We start from the raw sequence: 22244 nt of genomic DNA, 5'->3' as shown, positions 1-22244 counted from the left end.
AATGGAAAATATAAACATTCCAGTAGATACATCTTTTTAAATAAGTATTAAATTTCAAATTGCCTTCCCATAAGTTTGGATTAATCCCCACTTCCATAGGTAGTATATGAGAGTGCTTTACTTAATTAAAAAATGCAAGTAATTTATTAGAATATTATAAACTTTCTCAATATGAGAGGTGAAGATGATGTCTTACTTAAATATGCAATACTTTGAATACTAGTGCTTCCACTTTTACATTAAGGTATGATCTATCTCAGGGGTCCCTGGGTGGCTCAGTCAGTTAAGCCAGGTTTCGGCTCAGGTCATGATCACATGGGTGGTGAGATCGAGCCCCCAGTTGGGCATCACGCTCAACGGTGAGTCTGCTTGAAGATTCTCTCCCTCTGTCCCTCCCCGGCCCATGCTCGCTTGCTCTCTCTCTCTCTCTCTAAAATAAATAAATAAATCTTAAAAAAAAAAAAAAGGTATGATCTATTTTGGCTAACTTTTTCTGTACTGTGTCAGGTAGGAAGACTGAAGTTCATATTGTTCCATATGGATATCCAGTTGTCTCAGCCATTTGTTGTAAAGACTATCTTTTCCCCCTTCGGATTACCTTGGCACTTTCAAAATTCAATTGACCACATATACATGGGTCTATTCCTGGGCTCTCCAATTTAATTCATAAATCTCAATATCTATCCTTATGCCAATACCACCCTGTCTTGTTATTGTAGCTTTAGATCAGTCTTAAAATCAAGAAGTATGAATCCTCAAACTTTGTTGTTCTTCAAAATTATTCAGGATAGTCTAGGATATTAACAACGGAGTTTCACTGCACTTAAATCAGAGAACCATACTATGTATGATTTTATTTCTTTTAAATTTATTGAGATTGTTTTATGACCTAGTGTATGTCTATTCTGGAGAATGTTTCCTGTGCACTTAAGAAGAAGGTATAGTCCCCTCTTGTTAGGTAGAGTATTCTATGTATATTAGGTCTAGTTAGTGTATGGTGTTGTTCAAGTGTTTTATTTCCTTTTTGGTCTTCTGCCTAGTTGTTATGTCCTTTATTGAAAGTTAACTTTACTTCAAGTCTAAAATTATTCTCAAGTTAAATTTTTTATTTAAAAATTGTTTTAAAAATGCCCCCACGAATTTCCAAATTGCTCCCTAGGACATGGTATTATTCTCACTGAGAACCGACTGAGCTAGTCCCATACTTTAAGCTCTGATGTCTTACTTCTTTGCTCACTTAGAAAGATTGAAGGTAAGGTGGAATGCACACAGTTTTTAGGAACAGGCACTTAGAATAAGGACACTGTTTCACTTGCCATGGAGTTTGTGTGAAATATTTTCACTAGGTAATTTGATTTGCTGCCTAATTCATAATTGTAAAAATGATGATATTAATTATATTAATAATATTGATGATAGTAATATTGATAATAAACTCCAGAGAGATGGGTTTCTTGTTAAATTCCAGTACACATGTATAGTGGTTTCAGATTTGTTAACCTGTACCCTTATGGGAAGCAACTTTTCTAACTAGAGTATGGTACTCATCTGCAGTTCCTTTTGCCTTTAGTCTTACAGATTTGTGGGGACACTATTGATTGTCATAATACCATATATGCAAGTAAAACCTGTTTATTATCTATTTTGCATTGTTTTAATTTTCATGAAATATTTCAAGAACTCTCAAGCAAATCAAGGGGAAATTACACTTCCTTTGCTCAGAATGCTACCAAGAAATGTTTACCATTTTGGAAAATAATGTCGCTGATGGTAACACTGCTTGGTGGTATTTGAGCTGCCAAAGCAACATTCCTGTGTTATTCTGCATCTGTTGTTGTCACTTTGTTGTAATTGTGTGTGTGTGTGTGTATGTGTGTATACAGATATGCTTATTTAGCTCTTTCAAAATCTCAATTACAAAGGAAAGTATCTAAATATTCAGCTGGATATATTTTGTCTTACTTGGGTTCCATTGGAATGAGGTAGAAACTGAAGTTTGAGTCATGCTACTTTTTCTAGAAACCAGTCAAACAGCAGAAGGAAAGAAGATTCCCTCAAACTACATTTCAGTGAAAATAGAAGACTGGGGAAAATCTGAAAACTCAAAATTGGGCATGAGCACTACCAAAGGTAAGAGTGCTAAGAAACCTGCATAGGAGTTTGTGACACATGTCTTAGACAAGAGCAGAGAGCCCAGGAGTGGGAGATCTCAGAGATTTCCACAGATGTTGCCTTCTATAAGGAGAGGACCCAATGCAGAAAAGAAACCATTGTCAGTAAAACTGAAGTTTGACAGGACACCAGTGGAGAAAGGCAAAGAGGAGAAAATGCCCAGAAAATGCTGGAAGATAGAACCCTGAAGGGGCAGATTTCACAAAGTTCCCACAAACTTCTAAAAGTTAGTGCATCATCTTGGAAGGTGACTGTTGTTTCTTAGTAATGGCAACCTAGATAGAATCTGTGGATGTCCAGGGGCCCTAAATTAGACTGGGTTCTGAGGGTTACAGGAGATATGACCATACAAAGGTAGCTATTTTAAATTGTTTCCCTGAGCTATGGAGATTGGAAAACTATCCTGGCTTCCCAACCAACTCCACTGGAACTTCTAATTCTAATCCAGAAATTTCCATCTCATTCAACTATGATTAACAAAAATGAATATGCTCAGCATCTAGACTAAGGTAGTATAAGGAAAAAACGGGAGTACCAATTTTCCTATAAATAAAAACTCCCCGCACACACAAATTCCTACTGCAGGCAGATGAAAATTATAAGCTAATATTCCTACATATATTTTTTAAAAAGAAAAAATATAATGGAGCAATTGCACTGTGAAAGAAGATGTAAAACAGACATAGAAAAATGGAAAAGAGATAGCAAACAATAGGAGGTTATGACTAGATAACATGAAAATGAGAAGTGGGGAATGACGTAACTCAAGAAAGCAACAAAAGAAAATTTTAAACAAGTTTGGAGTTTTAATTTGAATGTGGTATTAAATCGATAAAGAGTTTCCTGAATGCTTTCAAGATTTCTTTATCTTTGGGGCGCCTGGGTGGCACAGCGGTTAAGCGTCTGCCTTCGGCTCAGGGCGTGATCCTGGCGTTATGGGATCGAGCCCCACGTCAGGCTCTTCTGCTGTGAGCCTGCTTCTTCCTCTCCCACTCCCCCTGCTTGTGTTCCCTCTCTCACTGGCTGTCTCTATCTCTGTCGAATAAATAAATAAAATCTTTAAAAAATAAATAAATAAAGATTTCTTTATCTTTGGTTTTTGGTGGTTTTGCTTTTATGTGTTCACTGACCTTCACTCTCCCTCTGTTTTTCACCAAGTTGGGGATATTTTTGATCATTATTCCTTCAAATGTTTTTTACATCCTATTTTCTCTCTCCTCTTCTTCTGGGTTCTAATTACATGCATGTTAGATCTTTCAATATCATGTCACAGATCACTGAAGCTCATTTGTCCCCCAATATTTTTTCTGTTCTTCAAAGTTGATCGTGGCTATTGATCTATCTTTAAGTTCATTAGCTCTTTCTTCAGTCATCTCTGATTTGCTGTTCACTGCATCCAGTTCATTTTTTTTTTTTTCAGATATTTTTCAGGGCTATAATTTCCATTTAGTTCTTTTACAGTTTTCATTTTTCTGCCAAAATTCCCCAACTGTGACCCATCCTGTCCAGTTTTTCCTTAATTCTTTAACCTATTTACAGTAGCTGTCCTTCTCTGCTAATTCCAACATTTAGATTATCCGTGAGTCTGTTTCTATAAAGAGGTTTTTCTCTTAATTATGAGTGATCCTTTCCTACTTCTTCACCTGCAGTTTTTTTGTTTTGTTTTGCTTTTTGGTATACTGGTCATTACTGATAATACATTGATGCAATTCTGGATTTTTCTATAACCACAAAAAAATTTTTGAGTTTGATTCTGATAAGGATTTTTAAATTTTTGGCAGATCACCTTGATCCTATGGGGGTTAGACTTAGGTTTTGTTAGGGCAGGTTTATTTTAGCCCTTATTCCTAAGTCCTAGACTTACTCTAAAGGCATAACTCTTTTGGGATTTTGATCAGAAATCCAAGGAGTTTATCCAAACCTTGCTAAATTGGCAAGATTTGAACTTCAAACTCCTAGACTTTCTTCAAACTATATAGACTTCCAGACTGGAATTTCTACATACAAAAATTTGTCTTGGAACAAATGATAATCTCCCTAGCCTCGTACTGTGTCATGTAGTACTGTTCTAAGATGCTGAGACGTTCCCCCAGGATTTATGTAAGATCATTATACTATTGTGGAAAGAGCATTCATTTTGTATCAACAGAACTCAATTTGAATTACTAACTGTATTACCTTGGATAAGTTACTTATCTCTCTGAGTCTGCCTTATTTGTAAAACAGTGGTGACCTATTTTATAGAATTTTTTAGAGAATTAAATGAGACAAAATATGTAAAAAACCCAGTGGGGTTACAATAAATTGCAATTACCTTATAGTTTACAAAGAAGCAAAGATTACCAAAACAAAACAAAAACAGGTTTACTCTACTTAGAGTCAAAACTTATTTACTTGTGGTAAGTGAACTCAGACTAACAATTTATTTTCCTCAGTCTTTGGAATATTTTAGCCTCTCTGTCCAAACTGACTGCTCTTTTGATACATGAGAAGAAACAGAAGAGACACAGGGCCCCTAAGCCCATGACTTAGACCACAGGTGGAAAGAACCCTGCAGAAGCTGAAAGACTAAAAGGTCAGGCTTGAATACGCTTCCTGCAGAGTGGTCCTTATGAAGCTGGGACCCTCAAAGTGTTCCAACTCCAGTACAATTCTTCCCTGGAAACAGTTGGCTCCTTCCTTGCAGGACAATAGCACACCAGGCAGAGATCACCTTTATACATTACTTAAGTGATCCGGATCATAACCAACCAGTTGCCAATTTTTGAAGTTTAAGCATATCCTACAAAAGTCCACATGTATTCTCTCCATACTGAATGGATTAATAAACTAATAAGGCTTATAATGGCTGTTCATATATTATGAAATAGTTTTGTATCCCTTATCTCCTTTGGTTCTAAAAACAATCTGGTCAATAAGGTTTAAAAAAGGCGATATTATTGTCCCCACTTGAGAAATACGGAAACTGAGACTCAAAGATTAACTGACTCTCCAAATTTCAAAGGCAATTAATGATAAAGTGTCTCCAGATCATCACTTCTCTTATGGTCCTTCTTTATCTTTAATTCATTTTACTAAGCGTTTTCTATAACCCACTCCTTAACCTATCCAAACCTCTTAGTTATATTGTGTAACATGCTGCTAACCCTCCAGAACCATGAGACAGAATTTCACTAATTTGTATCACCGTTCATGGGGCACCTGGGTGGCTTGGTCGGTTAAGCATCTGCCTTTGGCTCAGGTCATGATTCCAAGGTTCTGGGTTTCAAGCCCCACATCAGGGCTCCCTGTTCAGGGGGAGTCTGCTTCTCCCTCTCCCCCTGCCTGTTCTCTCTCTAATAAATACATAAAATCTTAAAAAATAATTTGAAAATATTAATCTCTTGCAATGACGTGGATGGAACTAGAAGGTATTATGCTAAGCAAAATAAGTCAATCAGAGAAAGACAATTATCACATGATCTCACTGATATTTGGAATTTGAGAAACAAGGCAGAGGATCATAGGGGAAGAGAGGAAAAAATGAAACTAGACGAAACCAGAGAGGGAGACAAACCATAAGAACTCTCAATCTCAGGAAACAAACTGAGGGTTGCTGGAGGGGAGAGGGGTGAGGGGATGGGGTGCATGAGTGATGGACAATGGGGAGGTATGTGTCGTGGTGAGTGCTATGTGTTGTATAAGATGGATGAATCACAGACCTGTACCCCTGAAACAAATAATACATTATATGTTAATAATTAACAAAAGATAAAATCATCATCATCATCATCTCAACTTTCTGTTAGAATTAAGCAAGAGAACCTTTAAGAGTGTCTTGAAAGAATTCCTGACACATAGCAGAAACTTAATAAAATAAATTGGATTTTGACTTCTGATATAATTATTGGATCCACCTATTCTAAAGAGAAGCCCTTACTCAGAAGCCAGCATTTTATAATTAAAACTATGGAAATAACATCCTAACTGGTCTTGCTGGCTCTACTATGTCCTCTGTCAATGGCCTTCTTCTGTTGTCAGTTATCTTCTTACACCAGACCATGTCATTATCACATGTAACTCACAGCTCTCCATGACCTGGCACCAACCTCTAGCAGTAGCCTCATATCCCACTGTATCTTCCTATACACTGTATATTTCAAAATGACCAGGCTACTTGTCATTTCCCTAATACTCCACGAACCCACATCCCCACCCCCACCCCCCACCATTTCCGTGTTACTACTCAAGGGATCTCATCAATTTGGAATGCATTGTGAAAGTCTATCCAAACAACTACTATCAGTACTCAAGTTTCTTACACACCTACTCCTGCACTTCACATGAGATTTGCCTTCCTCCCCTTGGTGATCTGTGGCTTAGTTTAGCTAAAGTTCCACAATCCCCTCCTTTCTTATACTTCACGCCTCAACTACTCTTCCTTGTACACAAGGTTCCACCTCTTCCCGCCTTAACTGGGATAGGTCTGAGTAAAACATTCCTCTCTTTGTCCTAATTCCATTTCAATCTTCTCATGACTTAATTGGTTTCCCAGGTACCCTGATACCAGCAAACAGTGTGCCCTGGAGAAGGGATGAAAGTATTCTGGTGAGTGGGAAGTACTAAACTCCACTATAAATTAATAACTTTGCATTGTGAAATGTATCTCAACCTTGTAATTTTAATTAATCTATCACCAATAAACTGATCATCTTGAGGAAATTAATAAAGTCAGATTTTGGGATCAGCAAGGCCAAGACTCAAAGCCTGGACTTGAGTCAATTTAGCGAGGCAGTTCTTCATTTGAAGCCTGTTGTGGCCAACACAGCCCATTACCATCACCTTACCACACTCTCATTTAATTCCAGCAGAGAACAGGATTCATTTTTTCATAAAAGTGCAGAGAAATATTTAGGATTTCCAAGGGCTAACTCAATCAATTCATAAGCTGAAATAAGAATTGCTTCGACAAGTATGAAATAATGGATTTAATCTTTAAAATTCTTCCTCTCAAATGTTTTTCAATCAGAAGATTAAAAAAAAACATGTCCAGTGCTGATCTGTTCTCAATACTTACTTCCTTATAACAGCCAAAAAATATCAAGAATAAAAATGAACCAACAATGTTTATATTTACAAATAAAGTACCCAGAGAAAAAAACAGGTTATCGTGCTATCATTATTCCACCCACAATCTGATAGAAGGAACTGTGAAGAAATTATGAAACCAACATTCCATTTTGCTTAAAAAAGAGAAACTGTGATCATTTGCTGTAATATCGATTTTAAATGCAGTGATTTTTGTTTTAGTGTATAAAATATTGTCAAGCTCAGCTTTTCAAAAAAATTATTTAAATAGAAAAAGGTTGACACAAGCGGCTACAATTGACCAAATGTTTTATAATGTCACCATGGTATATCCAAACTCAATAAAAAGAAGTTTCAAGTTAAGATTCAAGGAAGAGTAGTGGGAAATATAAATGGAATTTTGTGGATATTAAGGATTTTAAATTATTAAAGAACTTTACCAAAATGATTATTTAATTTATAAATTTTGTAATAGGTAAAGAAAAATTGTTTTAACAATTATTTGAGACGTCTTGCCTTTTAGGAAAAGACAAATTTCTCTTTACAAGCCAGGTATTATCTTAAATTAAGTGATTTTGGTAATGACAACAACTTGCTATTTCACTTCTAAATTAATCCCAAATGTTGCCCCACTATTTCATAAACTATACAGCTGATGCATACTGCGGGAAGCACCTTTATGATGTTTGGGGTGAGACCCCTGAAAAAGCCCCGTTTTCCTTCGTTGTTATATATCTCTTGAATGAGATGAACCATAGAAGTTGTCGCTCCTTTTTCTTCCAATGCTATAAATTGAAAAAAAATCAGTGTAATTCAATATTTAATCTTTGTTCGTTAAGATAGTCCAATGATTAATGAGAATTACACAATAAATTCAAGATGTGTGCCTTAAAAATCAGAGTCTGCTTTTGATTTATCAATTCTCCAGTTTTTCTGTTTTTTAAAATAATTAATTTCTACTCATTTAAAACAACCTAGTTACTCTAAACTGTTTTTAACTTAATTTTTATTAATATTTCATTCAAGTTATTTTTAATCACTTTTTAAATTTATAACTTCATTAAAAAAAACTCACCTTGAACCTGCATGCGAGTTCTGATAAGGGTCAGAGGGAAGGTGGCTATCTGAGCACACGTGTGAGACAATGTACTACATCCCAGCAAAATCATTATCCCAGGGTCTACAGACTCTGCTGTGTGATGTTCTAGCCAATAATTCTTCAACAGCTGGCAGAGAAAATAGTAGTAAATATCCTTAACCACTATGCAAGTCTAAGTAGAATTAAGTTCACTGCTCACTCAATTCAATAAACGATGTATTGTGTAACTTCTTGATTCAAGAATTACACTGAGCATTGTCATAGATGTTATCTCACTTAATCCCTCCAGAAACCTGACAAATACATATTGTCATCTCCACTTTAGAAATTTTATAAATGAGGAACTAATTCAGAGAAACTAAGCTATCAAGTCACAACGCTGATAAATAAGAATCAAGCTTAATTGCTTGATTTTAGTAACTGTTCTCTCCAAAATCTTTACAAAAGATTGTTCCTACTCTGTGCACAGAGGGAGTTATCCGCCTACTGTCCTATCAAGGATAGGGCACATAGATGTTCTCAAAAAAACGTATTCACACAACCTCAGTTTGAGTTCTCCAATGTTTTGCATCTCTCTGTGTGCTTTTGTCTGTTTGGTTTTGTTTGTTCTATTTTGCTTAATTGTTTTGGTTTGTAATGACATTCAAAGACCCAAGCAAAATTCTGGAGATTCTCAGAGGGATTAACAGAATAATGTAGAGAAGACTGCATAATCCACTCTAGGTTAACAAAACCACATTTTCTGAACTTTTAAGAGAGATTCATCTTTCCAAAGTTGCTTTTCCTTGAATAAAAGTGGCTAGAGGAAATTATTTTAAAATAGTGGGTTTAAAAGATCACGAAGTGCTTTTAGAGCTGTTCATTTATCAAAGGATACAGCTTTACCATTATATACTGAGGCAATTACTATGAAATATATAATTCGATGCTTTTGAAAAAAATATATTTCAAAATTTCTTTACTCAGTGCATTTATTAGTCATGCAACAATAAAAAGAGAAATGAGTAACGTCACTCTTACTCTGGTAAGAAAGCAAAAGATACAGAACTACAGAAATAAAAAAAAGAAGGGAGCCCAACATAAACAGCAGCAATGAATTTATTTTAATAAGACCACAGAAGCAAGCAAAAAAGGAGAAAATAAATACATACTATATCATTCAATACTTTAAACATCTATAAAAGACATATGCATTTTTAAGTGCTAAACAAAATGGGCTATATTTCATATGATTGTGGTACCACTTGCCAAAAATACCATTGGGCCTGTGGCTGGAGAGCTGTCCTTCTTGCACTGAGAATGAATTTAAGTGATACTAGTCATATACTCTCTCCTGGTTCTTATGACCAAATGGTATATATTGTTACAATAGTCTGCCTAACACATATGTATAATCACAAAAATGAAACGATTGGCAAGAAAGGGAATAACCTGGAATCCTGCCTGTTCAGCAAGCACTACACTATTAGGATATATGCCCTATCTCCATGCTGCCTCTCTCCCAATAGCCCCCAAGGACTCCTCCCCTCAACTCTCATTTTCACAACTGGGCAATAACATCTCAGCTTTCTCAATCTTAACTGTACATCAGATTTTTCTAGAGAGTAAAAAAACCTAAATCCCAGGCCTCCTCCCAGAATAGTTAAATCAGAATCTCTTGGATGTAGCCCAACAATCTTTTTTTTTTAAAGATTTATTTATTTATTATTTGAGAGAGAGAGAGAGAGAGTGAGCATGCATGCAGCAGGGGAGAGGAAGAGGTAGCCCAAGAGTCTTATTTTTTAAAGATCTACATGCAGGTGATTCTGATATGCATCCAGAGTTGTGAACCACAACATCAGCATTTAAGTCTATAAATATTATCAGTAAAACCTAATTCGCAAAAACCACCAAAGTTATTATTAGAATACTAGACAACTGAGATATAAAATGAAAAGCCAGATAAAACCATTCAACTCAACCAAACTTCTTGGTCAGAAACTACTTCATATAGGGGCACCTGGGTGGCACAGTGGTTGAGCGTCTGCCTTCGGCTCAGGGCGTGATCCCGGCGTTATGGGATCGAGCCCCACATCAGGCTCCTCTGCTATGAGCCTGCTTCTTCCTCTCCCACTCCCCCTGCTTGTGTTCCCTCTCTCACTGGCTGTCTCTATCTCTGTCAAATAAATAAATAAAATCTTAAAAAAAAAAAGAACTACTTCATATAAAGTCATTTACAACTAGATTTTTAGAATGAAGACTATTATTACACCAAGTTTTCAAATCTAACACACAATGTCATATTAGGAGAATAAACTCACCTCATAAACAGCAAAATCTATGCCTGCATAAGGTAGAATGCTTAGCAAGTTAGGAATATAACCTTTGAAAAAGGTTCTAACACCTTCTTGTTTCAGAAGCTTCTTGCCACAATCAATGATCCCTGAATACTGTCCAGTTGTACCTAGAGCCAGTCTGGTCTTTAGAACCTAAATGTGAAGAATATTATAAAAATATATTGATCAGATTTACTCAACTCATCTAGTAATACACTAAACTGCATTATATACAATGTTTACTGATTATCATAGAAATCAAAAAAGAAAGCAATCTTAAATATAATCTTAACTTCTCCCTAATTGGCTTTTAACTGTAAACAGCTAACACAGTACAGTTTTTAAAAATTATTTAAACAGGAAAATGTAATTAATCACTGTGGTTTTGATCGATGATACCTGCTCAAACTCATTTAATGTGCTATAAGGCAACATATTCTAAACCAAACTCATTTGAGGTAACATTATTGCATCAAAATAAAGAAACTGCAGCCCAATTTCAAGCTAAATATATATATATGGTCAGGTTAAAGTGAAGAAGCAATATGAAAAATAACATTCTGTCTATACTTAAGATACACACACTGTGGGAACTATTGTAACAGTGAGGTGGATCTATAATCATTTAATACGATTAAACGTGCTCATAAAGTAGTAACATAACAGGAGCTATGAGGGCAATAGTAGGCTTCAGTAGTCTGTCTATGATCAACATTCCTGCGCAATTTTCCTGATAGAACCTCACTCCTTGTCCTCTTAATTTCCATTAATTTAATTTCAGGGAGAACTATAAATACTTGGAGAAATGGCTCTCCAAAACAGCCAAGACCCCCCCCCCCAAAAAAAAGCATGAACTTTTTCTTGATTGGGCAAGCTGTGTATCTTGATAGAGCTGCCTCTGAGTCATCAGTTGGAAGGCTTTGTTTTAAGAACTTCTCTGCAGCACCCCACACTATGGATAATCCCATTCTCAAAACTCTCTGTCCTCCCCAGGGCACTGTACTCAACACTCTTCTTACCCAAGTAAATCTTTTCTGTCTGCTTCACTGGCAGGTTTTTTTCCCACTTACTCCCTAAATTAAGGTCTTCGCAAAAATTCTCTTCTCAATTTAAAAAATAAAACAAAACAAACAAAAAAAACCACTACTTTTTTTCTAAGTAATCTCATGACTTTAACTAGCACTTCTTTGCAGATGACACATCAAGACTTGAAACCTCTCAAATCTCAGTATCACATTTGCAACTAACTACTGGCTGAAAATCATAATTTGGTTGTCCACCAACAACTCCAATTAAATACGTACAAACCTGAACTCCTCATCCTCTCACAGTCTGGGCCACTTCCGCCACACTCAAACTCTCTTACAAATGTAACTCAGACGTAACTCTCCTAAACACTCAGGCACACAACCCAGACAGATCTTCACCTTCTTCCCTTCCCTCTGTCCTACTTTCCACTTCTCAGGCTGTGGCTTCTCAAGACAGCTCTAACATGAGTCAGTTTCCTCTAGGCAGTATCATATTTCAAGCCTTTACTATCACTTCCCTGAACGGCGGCAATCTCTTGTATGCAGTCATCTCATTTCTCCAGTCTCTCTCACTCTAAAAAACTTTACCAAGAGTATATTTCAGGCTCTAACGTGTTTTATGGCTTCTTACTTTTTTTAAGAAATTGAAATTATATTTCTTACACTGCATTCAAGAGCCTTTCTGATCTGGCCCCAACCCATTATCCATGATATTATCCAGTTCAAACCTAAATATCTGCTCTTTTGCCTCCATTCCTTTGTTTAAGTCATTATATGTCCACCTGAAATGCCTTCCCTCATTATCTCTGAATGTCCAAAATTGAAGCCAAACTCACATATTCTATTCATGTCTTTCATGAAACCCCTAACTGGCAGTTAAGTTCTCCCCTCAGAATTTCCATGGCACTTCATATGGATCTCTCTTCTAGAATTTATAGTTTCTATTTTGGATCATCATTATTGATGTACATGTTTTATCTCCTCATCTCAACTTTAAGTTCCATGACCAAAATGCCTATCTGATTTGTCTCTGCATCTAGAAAAATACCTTAAACTTAGTGGCTGTACAATACAGATTTGATTTGATTAATGATTAAGTGATTCTATCAGTCAAGTAAGCAAGCAATGATTTTTTTTTATCTTCTTGATACATCTACAATACTACCTTCATCCTAAATAAACAACCAAACAAAAGAAAACACTTACTAGGGCCAACTAACACTTGGTATGAGTTTTAAATCCTGTAGCCATAAAGTTGTTTATTATACAAAATCCTGATCAACTTCCATTTATTTCAAAAGTTATAATTTGTGGGGCACCTGGGGGGCTCAGTCAATTGGGCATCCAATTCTTGATTTTGGCACAGGTTATGATCTCAGGGTTGTGAGATTGAGCCCAGAGTGGAGTCCGGATCAGCAGGGAATCTGCTTCTCTCCTTTCCCTCTCCCTCTGCCCTTCCCCCTGCCACCCCCCCACCCTGGGTTACATACATACACTCTCTCACTCTCTCTCAAATAAATAAATAAATATTTTTAAAAAGTTATACTTTGTATTGAAAGCATTACTTTACTTAAAGATTTATAATCATACATACCTCCATGGGGTAAATACAGGTCTGGGCAGTTGCACCAGCCAACGAGCCAGATACAAATCTCTCAATAATTCCTACTTTAGCACCATCAAAACTAAGCCATTTCTTATACTGCATAAATAAAAGTATTGAAATGTACAGTATTACTGAAATAGAATATAGATATATTTTCTAAGTTTATAACATTAATTAGTAGTAGAAAATTATTTGAAAAAGTATTCCAGACACCTGACATTAGAATACTTGGTTTTAATTTTTACGCAGTTAGTTAAGATAGTAAGACTTCTCCATTCAATATCCTTTTTCCTTCCCCCCCCCCAAAATGAGTTAGCAACATCAAATCACTTAAGCATATTCATGAATGTACTATTTCATAAGGAGCATGCAAATGACAAAAAGGAGGCAGAGATTGTATCTGTTATGTCTTTTTCACCCCAGGCCTTACATATGCAGGGTTCTTAATAAGTATTTGGTTACTGGATAATCAAGAAGAGTAACAATGTGAGAAGCTCTTTCCATTACAACGAACAAGGGGTTACTCTAGTTAGCTGTACTGCTAGCCCTGGGCCACTGGCCTCTATCTCATTTAAACTACTGTATTCTGGAATCTGTTTGTTGTAACAGCTTAGGATGAACCTGAACAAAAACAGGAACTGGTTCCTAGATGTAGGGTACTACCATAACTAAAACCTAAAATATGTGACACTGGCTTTATTGTCAGGACACAGGTATTGCAGTCTGAGAAGATGATGATCTTTCTAATGCTTTCTGGAAATGCTTGATAAAATTGCCTGCTGTAATAATTTGGAAGGTAGATTGTGTGCTTTTTGAGCCTGAAGTTCTAGGAAAACTGATTGTAAAATCTCAGAATGTTGGTTAGTGTTGCCTACTCCTTGCTGCTTTTAACAAGATCTATTAACACATGACCTATTGCATCTCTCTGATTTTCAGCCTTAAGGCATTTTCCAAAGCCAATTTGCAAGCAGAAATGGAAGGAAAAGGAGCTCTACTAAGGGAGTTTTCTTAGCCTGGCTTGGTAGTCAAGAATGGTGGGCTTCCAAGTTGGAAAAGCCACCTGCTCTGTACCCCAGCAGAAGGAAATTAGATGCCCTAAAGAGATTAGGGGTCTTGTCATCCAATTTCAGCCTACTGTTTCAGTTGACATCAATGTAGCCCACTATAAAAATGAGAGAGAAGGGGAATGACTAAGCACAAGAACTAGAAAATAAAACATCAGAGAAGAGATTTTTAGATATGACTACTCTGCGTGGTATTGACTGGAAACAAACAGAGAAAAAGTGTAAGAAGTTTTTGAAAGAATTGTATGCTAGAAAACCCATAAGCAAAGCCTACAAAACCCTGTGTTCCACTGTTCTCTGAAGCAACTCTCAGGCCCCAAACATAAGCAGGATTTCACTGGCCATGGCAGACCCTTCCAGAGCCCCACATCACATCTCGATGTTTCTGTGCAGACTCACAGACTCACTTCACTGATAGAAACCCATCAAAAGCAAAAGCTCTCATCTCTCTGTTTTTCTGCCTCCAGGCCTTCTCTGAAGCTGTGGGAGCCAGTCCAGCTCAGAAGTCTGGAGAAGTTAAAGTCCTAAGAGCAATCTTCAAACAATATGGGGCAGAAACTGGCAGATAAATAGCTCAGCTTCTTCCCTCAGACAGATAATTCTGGGAACTATTCTGTACACTTCCTAGAAGTCCCTCAGAATCAAGCCCCTACTGCATATAGCTGAAACCTCACTTATTTACCCTTGTATTGGCTTTTCTTCTTTCTGTGTCTCACTGTCCCTGCTTCCTCACTCCTGCTTCTTCACAAATAATCTAGCTGCACCCAGACTCTTTTCAGGGGGAATCCAAAGTAAAACAATTAGTATTACTTCAAACCTGGTCCTATGCATCAATTAAAAGCCAGGGATTGTCAGGGTGGATCAAAAAAAAAAAAAACACTCAACTATATGTTATCTACAAGAAACCCACTTTAGATATTAAGACACATATAGATTAAATGTAAATGAATGGAGAAAAATATGCCACATTAACACCAATCAAAAGAAAGTGTGAATAGCTATATTAACTTCAGACAGAGCAGACTTCAGACCGAGGAAAGTTACCAGGGATAAAGAAAGTATTACATACTGATAAAAGGGTAAATTATCTAAGAAGATATAACAGTCCTTAGCACCTATGTGCCTTACAACAGAGCATCAGACTACATGAGGCCAAAGCTGATAGCAGTACAATGAGAAATAGATGAATCCAGGGGCACCTGGGTGGCTCAGTTGGCTAAGCGTCTGCCTTCGGCTCAGGTCATGAACCAGGAGTCCTGGGATCGAGACCCGCAATTGGGTTCCCAGCTCAGCAGGGAGTCTGCTTCTTCCTCTGCCCCTCACCCCACTCATGCTCTCTCTTTTGCTCTCTCTCTCAAATAAATAAAATCTTTTTAAAAAAAGAAATAGATGTATCCACTATCATAGCTGGAGATTTCAGCACCCTCTATTAGAAATGGACAGATCCAGGAAAAAAAAATCAGTAATGACATAGCTGAACTCAACACTACCATCAATCAACTGTATATAACTGACATCCAGAGACTATTTCATCCAACAATAGCACAGTACACATTCTTCTCAAGCTCACTTGGAACATTCACCAAGAAAGACCACATTCTGGGCCATAAGACATGACTTAACAAATTTAAAAAAATGAAAAGCATACCATGGCTGCTCTGAGACCACAATGGAACAAAATTAGAAATCAGTAACAGAAAAATATTCTTTTAAAATACCAAAATATGTAGAGATTTAAAAACACACTTCTAAATAACACACAGGTCAAAGAAGAAATCTCAAGAGAAATTTAAAAATATTTTGAACTAAATGAAAATGAAGACACAATTCATCAAAAAGGAGTGGTAAGTAGTACTTAGAAGGAAATACATAGCATGAATACATATATTTAAAAAGAAGATCTAAAAATAGTAATCTGTTTCCACCTCAGAAAACTAGAAAAAGAAGAGCAAATTAAATCCAAAGTAGCAGAAAAAAATATAATAAGAATTAGAACAGAAATCAATGAAATTTAAAATAGGAAATCAATAGAGAAAATCAACAAAATCAAAAGCTGGTTCTTTGAAAAGTGGTCCTAGAAAGTAGACCTGCTGATGTTGTTAGAACTGGATTACTCACCAGTCACCTGACAACAATGGGATCTTTGTTGGTAAATGGGATGAAGATAATCTATGGTATGCTGTGGCATTACAATTACTAAGATTCTTAGTCACAGTGACTTGGGATTAAGTATTGGTAGACAGAAAAACATTACATTATGCAGTTGCCCTAATACTTGAACAGCATGGAGACAATTATAAGGATTGTGAAGTTGGCTGATCCTAATTCACTATCTTAGAAACTCTGAAGGAGGACAATGTCAAGGTTAAGTCATCTAACTATCATCTTAAAGCATATTATGAACACTATGAGGCCTTCATAGCAGTATTTGGATGATCCTCATAGACTGCTAAAAATCAGGCCCAGTATATAAATGTACAGATAACAGAGTTACTAAGGAAACAATGCAGAACCTCAAAAGGTCTCCTATGGTAAAGTGAGGACCCGCACTGGGAAGGAGTAGGATCCTGATACACGGGATGGGAACATTTAGGTGTATATGCCTGACAAATCTGAGCTCCCAAATTCACCAGCACCCTCCAATTTGGCAAAAAGTTGTCCCCTTCCCACTGCTAGAGCAGAACAGCTTCTCTTTGTACTGAGGCCATGCACGTAAAGGCCTCAAAGAGGCAGATGCTTACCGAGAGGATGTTTGCTCTCCTCACAATCTGCCCACTCCCCCCACCTCCGCTGACTGCCCCCCAACCAATAACTTATATAGAGTCAGTCCTCAGATAGCCCAAGGACCTGGCTATTATGGACTGGAAGGAACCAGGGAAATAGTGTGGGAGTGGGTAACAAGAGCACTAATGGTGGGCATCTGAGGGATGGAATAAAATGCTGGATAGAGAAGACTATTGATGTGGAGCACTCTCCCATGACACAGGTCTCCCGAAACCTATCCTAAAATGCTGTTGGAACTACTCTTTAAAGCTTGGACACAACTCTTGGCTGATAGCAAGCAAGGTGGTGATGCCGAAGTCTTGACAGATTGTTGAGGAAGGAATAAGTAGACTGAGGAAGGTGGAAATATTACAATGGAGTTTATCACGAGACTGGAGAACCTACTGGTAGACTATGTTTCTAAGATAAGAAGGGAGTCCTTGTTGAAAGACCTAAAGATGACTGTTCTTCGGGTTGACAGCAGGGGACGTTGCCATGAAACTATAGCTACCATAAATACCTCCGATGAGTCTGCACAAAGTAAATTGAAAACCTTTGGGAAAGGATTCACCATTCTAGATGTCGTTAAGAACATTCATGATTCAAGGAAGAGGTCAAAACATCAACATTAACAGGAGTTTGGAAGAAGGGGTTCCAGACTTCAGCGGAGACCGTTACTGCAGGTGTCATGGAAACAGCAAGAGAACTAGAATTAGAAGTGGAGCCTGCCTCCAGTATGAGCCTGCTTCTTCCTCTCCCACTCCCCCTGCTTGTGTTCCCTCTCTCGCTGGCTGTCTCTATCTCTGTCGAATAAATAAATAAAATCTTTAAAAAAAAAAAAAAAAAAAAGAAGTGGAGCCTGAAGATGGGACTGGATTGCTGCAATCTCATGATTAAATTCCAATGGATAAAGAGTTTCTTCTGATAGATGAGCAAAAAAAGTGGTTTCTTGAGATGGAATCTACTCCTGGTGAATATGCTGTGAAGATTGTTGAAATGACAACAAAGGATTTAGACTATTACATAAACTTAGTAAAGCAGTGGCAGGGTTTGAGAGGACTGACTCCAATTTCGGAAGAAATTCTGCTGTGGGTAAAGTGCTAGCAAACAGCATCACATGCTACAGAGAAATTGTGAAAGGAAGACTTAATCAATGAGGCAAACTTCACTGTTGTCTTATTTCAAGAAATTGCCACAGCCACTCCAGCTTTCAGCAACTGCCACCCTCCTCAGTCAGCAGTCCACAGCATCCAGGCAAGACCCTCCTCTAGCAAAAAGATTACAACTCACTGAAAGCTCAGATGATGCTTAGCATTTTTTAGCAATAAAGCACTTTTAAGTAGAGTATAAACATAGGTGTTTTTTTTTGACATAATGCTATCATATACTGAATAGACTACAGTATAGTATAAACATAACTTTTGTATGTACTGGGAAACCAAAAATTCATTTGACTCACTTTATCACGCTGGTCTAGAACCAAACCCACAATATCTTCACAGTATGCTTGTATTTACAGTAGTATCTATTGCTAAGCACATTCCAGTTTTCTCTCTCATTAAAGTCTAAATTTTTTAAATTAAATTTAAATTCTGATCTTTATCATAAAATTCCCTAATCGATAACATTTTACCTGTTCATAGGCCCCAATCTTGAGAGCTGTCTCCGGTGCAATTTTAAAAACATTTACACCATTTCCCCGCCAAAGAGAACGAATTCCTCCTTCTTTTAACATCTGCTCAAACCCACCAATCAATCTCATTCTCCTTGACTTTAAACTATGAACCTAGAAACATACAGGAAATTTATTTTTAAATTTATTTTGCTAGTAATATAGCATTGATGCTATTATTGCTAATAAAATAATGATACATAAATGTAGAAATCTATGAACTTCAACACCATTTTCATTGTCCTTTAGAGACATATAAAACTGATATATTAATTTTTTGTTGTTCCCAAATACATACTTTAATCTCATACATCAAAGAGAGCAACTTAAAGAAAACAAGAATGACTTAATTACCAGAGAATTTTTGCATATACAAAATGTGTTGTTGCTGCTAAAATTTTACAAGATTATTAAAGAGTACACTGAAATATGCACAGAAAAAGGAATGGATGAGAATATATCAAACTTTCAATAGTGCATACTTCTGGGTAACAAGGTGTTATGGGTTGAACTGTGTCCCCCCAAAATTTCTATGTTGAAGTCCTAATGCCCATTATCTCAGAATGTGACCTTATTTGAAGATAGGGTCTTTCTAGAAATAATCAAGTTAAAGTAAGGTCTTAATGCAGGTCCTAAAAACTAATATGATTAGTGTCCTTATAAAAAGGGGGAAATGTGGACTCAGAGACATGTACAGAGGGAAGACAACATGAAGAGGCAGAGGAAAGACAGCCATCTACAAGCCAAAGAGAGAGACCTGGAATAGATCCTTTCCTCACTGCCCTCAGAAGGAATCAACCATGCAGACACCCTGATCTCAGACTTCTAGCCTTCAAAACTGTGAGACAATAAACTTCTGTTGTGTAAGCCAGTCAGTTTGTGGTATTTTGTTACAGCAGCCCTGGCAGACTGATACACAAGGATTACATGTCATTTTAAGGTCTTCTGTTATACTTTTCTGTATCTTCCCATTTTTCTAATGTATTATTTTACAATAAGAATACTTTTTTTTAAGAAAGTGGAAATTAGAACGTTAGTAAAATACCCTCCTGTCTATAATATAAGGGAATGATAATGGGAGAGAGCAAGTTGAAATGGGCATTCTCATCTCCTGTGGGAAGAAAAAGTCTGGAAAAGAATTTAACAATATACACACATGCACACACACACACACACACACACACACACACAGCCTTAAAAATGTTCGTATCATTACTTAACTTCTAGGAACTCTTTCTAAATAAATAATCCTAAATATGAAAAAAAAGATTCATAAGCAATGATGTTCATCATTATGAACTAATATGAATTATAATTTTAAAAGAGTTTTTAAAACCACCTACATGTCCAAGAATAGGAAAAAATAATTAAAAATTAATATGACACATCCACTTGAAATAATAGTCATTAAAACCTGTATTTGAAGAATACACAAATATTTGAAATATTTGACGAATATTTGAAATAACATGAAAAAATACTCATTCTATACTGTTAATCACAAAAACAAAAAACAATCTATAAATTATTCATAAAGTGAACACTGATACTGAGTAAGGGCATTACTGCTATAGATATAGGAGATCCGGAGAAAGAAAGCCCAAATCTGGTCAGGGTTGCATTGTGGATACAGATCTGAGTGTTCACAACTTGGTAATTGTAAAAAAGTGGGAGAAGGATATTCCTAGGCTGACGTTATTGTGCCTTATCACATGGTGCCCACAAAAGCTAGCAGGATCTGCAAACTTTCAATCTCCCTGCAGAAGATGGTGGCCACCAATACATTGTCAGAAAGCCTGTGAACAAAGGGGGTGCAACACCCAGGACCCAAGTGCCCAGCATTCACATCTCATTGCTCCGTGTGCCCTGTGACACAAATGATGCCTCTGAAGAAAGAGCTACTAAGAAAAATAGGAAGAGTCCACAGAACATGCTAAACTTTTGGCCAAGAGAAGGAGGGAAACCAAAGAAGAACATCAGGAACAGATTGTCAAGAGATGGAGGCTCTCACCTCTGACAGCTCCTACTTTTACATCTGAGTCTGTCAGAATTAAGATCTTCTAAGAGCAACAAATAAATAAGATCATACAACAACCAAAAAAACCTATTAATAATCCATTACCAAATGTCACTAACCAAAAAAACAAAAGACAATGAAACACCCACCAGGTATGTAAGTTTATTAGAAATTTAAACTCACTAGATTGTGAGTTATTAATTTTTGTATCCTTGTGAAGAAAATATTCAGCAAACATTAGATTTTAATTATGACAGTTAATAGATTAAACTATGCACTACTAAAACTACTATTGACAATCCATTACTCAGTAAAATAAAGATAATTAGACAACATTATCTCTAGTGAGACATCAGTCAATAGCACACTCTAAGTAACTTATTTGCCAATTCCTAGAAATATGCTTAATACTTAAATAGTACAGGAGAACCATGCTATTATGTAGGTGCAGGGTGTAGAGATAATCAATAAATAAGACTAATGGTGTCTTATCACTTCTTTGATATAATTAGTTATATTTCTGAAAAAACGTCTAATACAGTGTTCTATTACTATCATTTCAAATAAAAATTAATTTAAATAACACACAAGCATCTTTAAGAAAATTTAAAAATCTTTTAATATTGAAAATAAGAAAATTTGCATTTTCAGAAAAATGTGAAACTTTAATGAGAAATAGTATGAAATGTGCCAAAACATTTCTTTTTGAAAAGTTGTCAAAGGTTTTTCAAGTGACTTTAATGCTTAAGGGGTCAAGTATGCCAACTACCTGCATCATGACTTTCAAGCGGTCAAAAGGTGCCGTGCATGTCCTCGCAACTGCACCAGCCATGCCCCCTGCCACCAACTGCCTCCACCAATCTCCAGAATGCTTTTCTTCTTCAGTAAATTCATCTGGAATAGATATACTCTCCCCTATATCAATTATCTGATAAAAATGTAAAAATGAATTACACAATAAAGTATACATACTCGATAAATTAAAAGGATACTTTTTTTAAAAAGGATAATTTTTTACGAAGACCAAAAACCCAAAGATCTTTTTCATAGCTCACCTCCTATTAATGAATACTGACAATTTTCTCAGCACTGGTACTAGACCAAATGATTTTTAATAATACATTCACATATAGATTTAAAATCCATAAAATCAATTCCTATTAAATTCGACTTATTAATTTCAAATTCTCAAGCTATTTAGATTAATCTCTTCCATGAAAAATGTAAACACTCAATGCAGGGATCATGTCTTAGTCACACACCACAATGTCTGCCATACAATATGTAAGGAATAAATGCTTAATTAAGTTTGTCTACTTTATTTCAAATTCTCTTGAATTCCACTGTGTACTTACCTAATCTGTCAGAATTCAAGAGTAGTATTTTATACTCTTATACTTCTTTTCTATTATTTACATTGACTCTTCTCAATGACAATTTA

General features: G+C 36.3%; 1 protein-coding gene across 1 annotated transcript in view; it reads right to left on the bottom strand.

The window, feature by feature from the left end:
- Positions 1-7749: 7749 nt before the first annotated feature.
- LOC103675194 (calcium-binding mitochondrial carrier protein SCaMC-1-like) overlaps positions 7750-22244 on the bottom strand; it is a 54106-nt gene continuing 39611 nt past the window's right edge. Inside the window, exons 5-10 of the mRNA XM_008704214.2 lie at positions 21573-21731; positions 18748-18900; positions 13276-13383; positions 10639-10806; positions 8315-8465; positions 7750-8024 (exon numbers count right to left, since the gene is read on the bottom strand). Of these exons, the coding sequence (XP_008702436.2) occupies positions 7846-8024; positions 8315-8465; positions 10639-10806; positions 13276-13383; positions 18748-18900; positions 21573-21731 (918 nt within the window). The 3' untranslated portion in view covers positions 7750-7845. The remainder of the gene's footprint in view (positions 8025-8314; positions 8466-10638; positions 10807-13275; positions 13384-18747; positions 18901-21572; positions 21732-22244) is intronic.

This window comes from Ursus maritimus, unplaced genomic scaffold, assembly GCF_017311325.1.
Source record: "Ursus maritimus isolate PB19 unplaced genomic scaffold, ASM1731132v1 scaffold_12, whole genome shotgun sequence".
Taxonomy (NCBI): Eukaryota; Metazoa; Chordata; class Mammalia; order Carnivora; family Ursidae; genus Ursus; species Ursus maritimus.
This window is presented reverse-complemented; position numbering and strand designations above follow the sequence as displayed.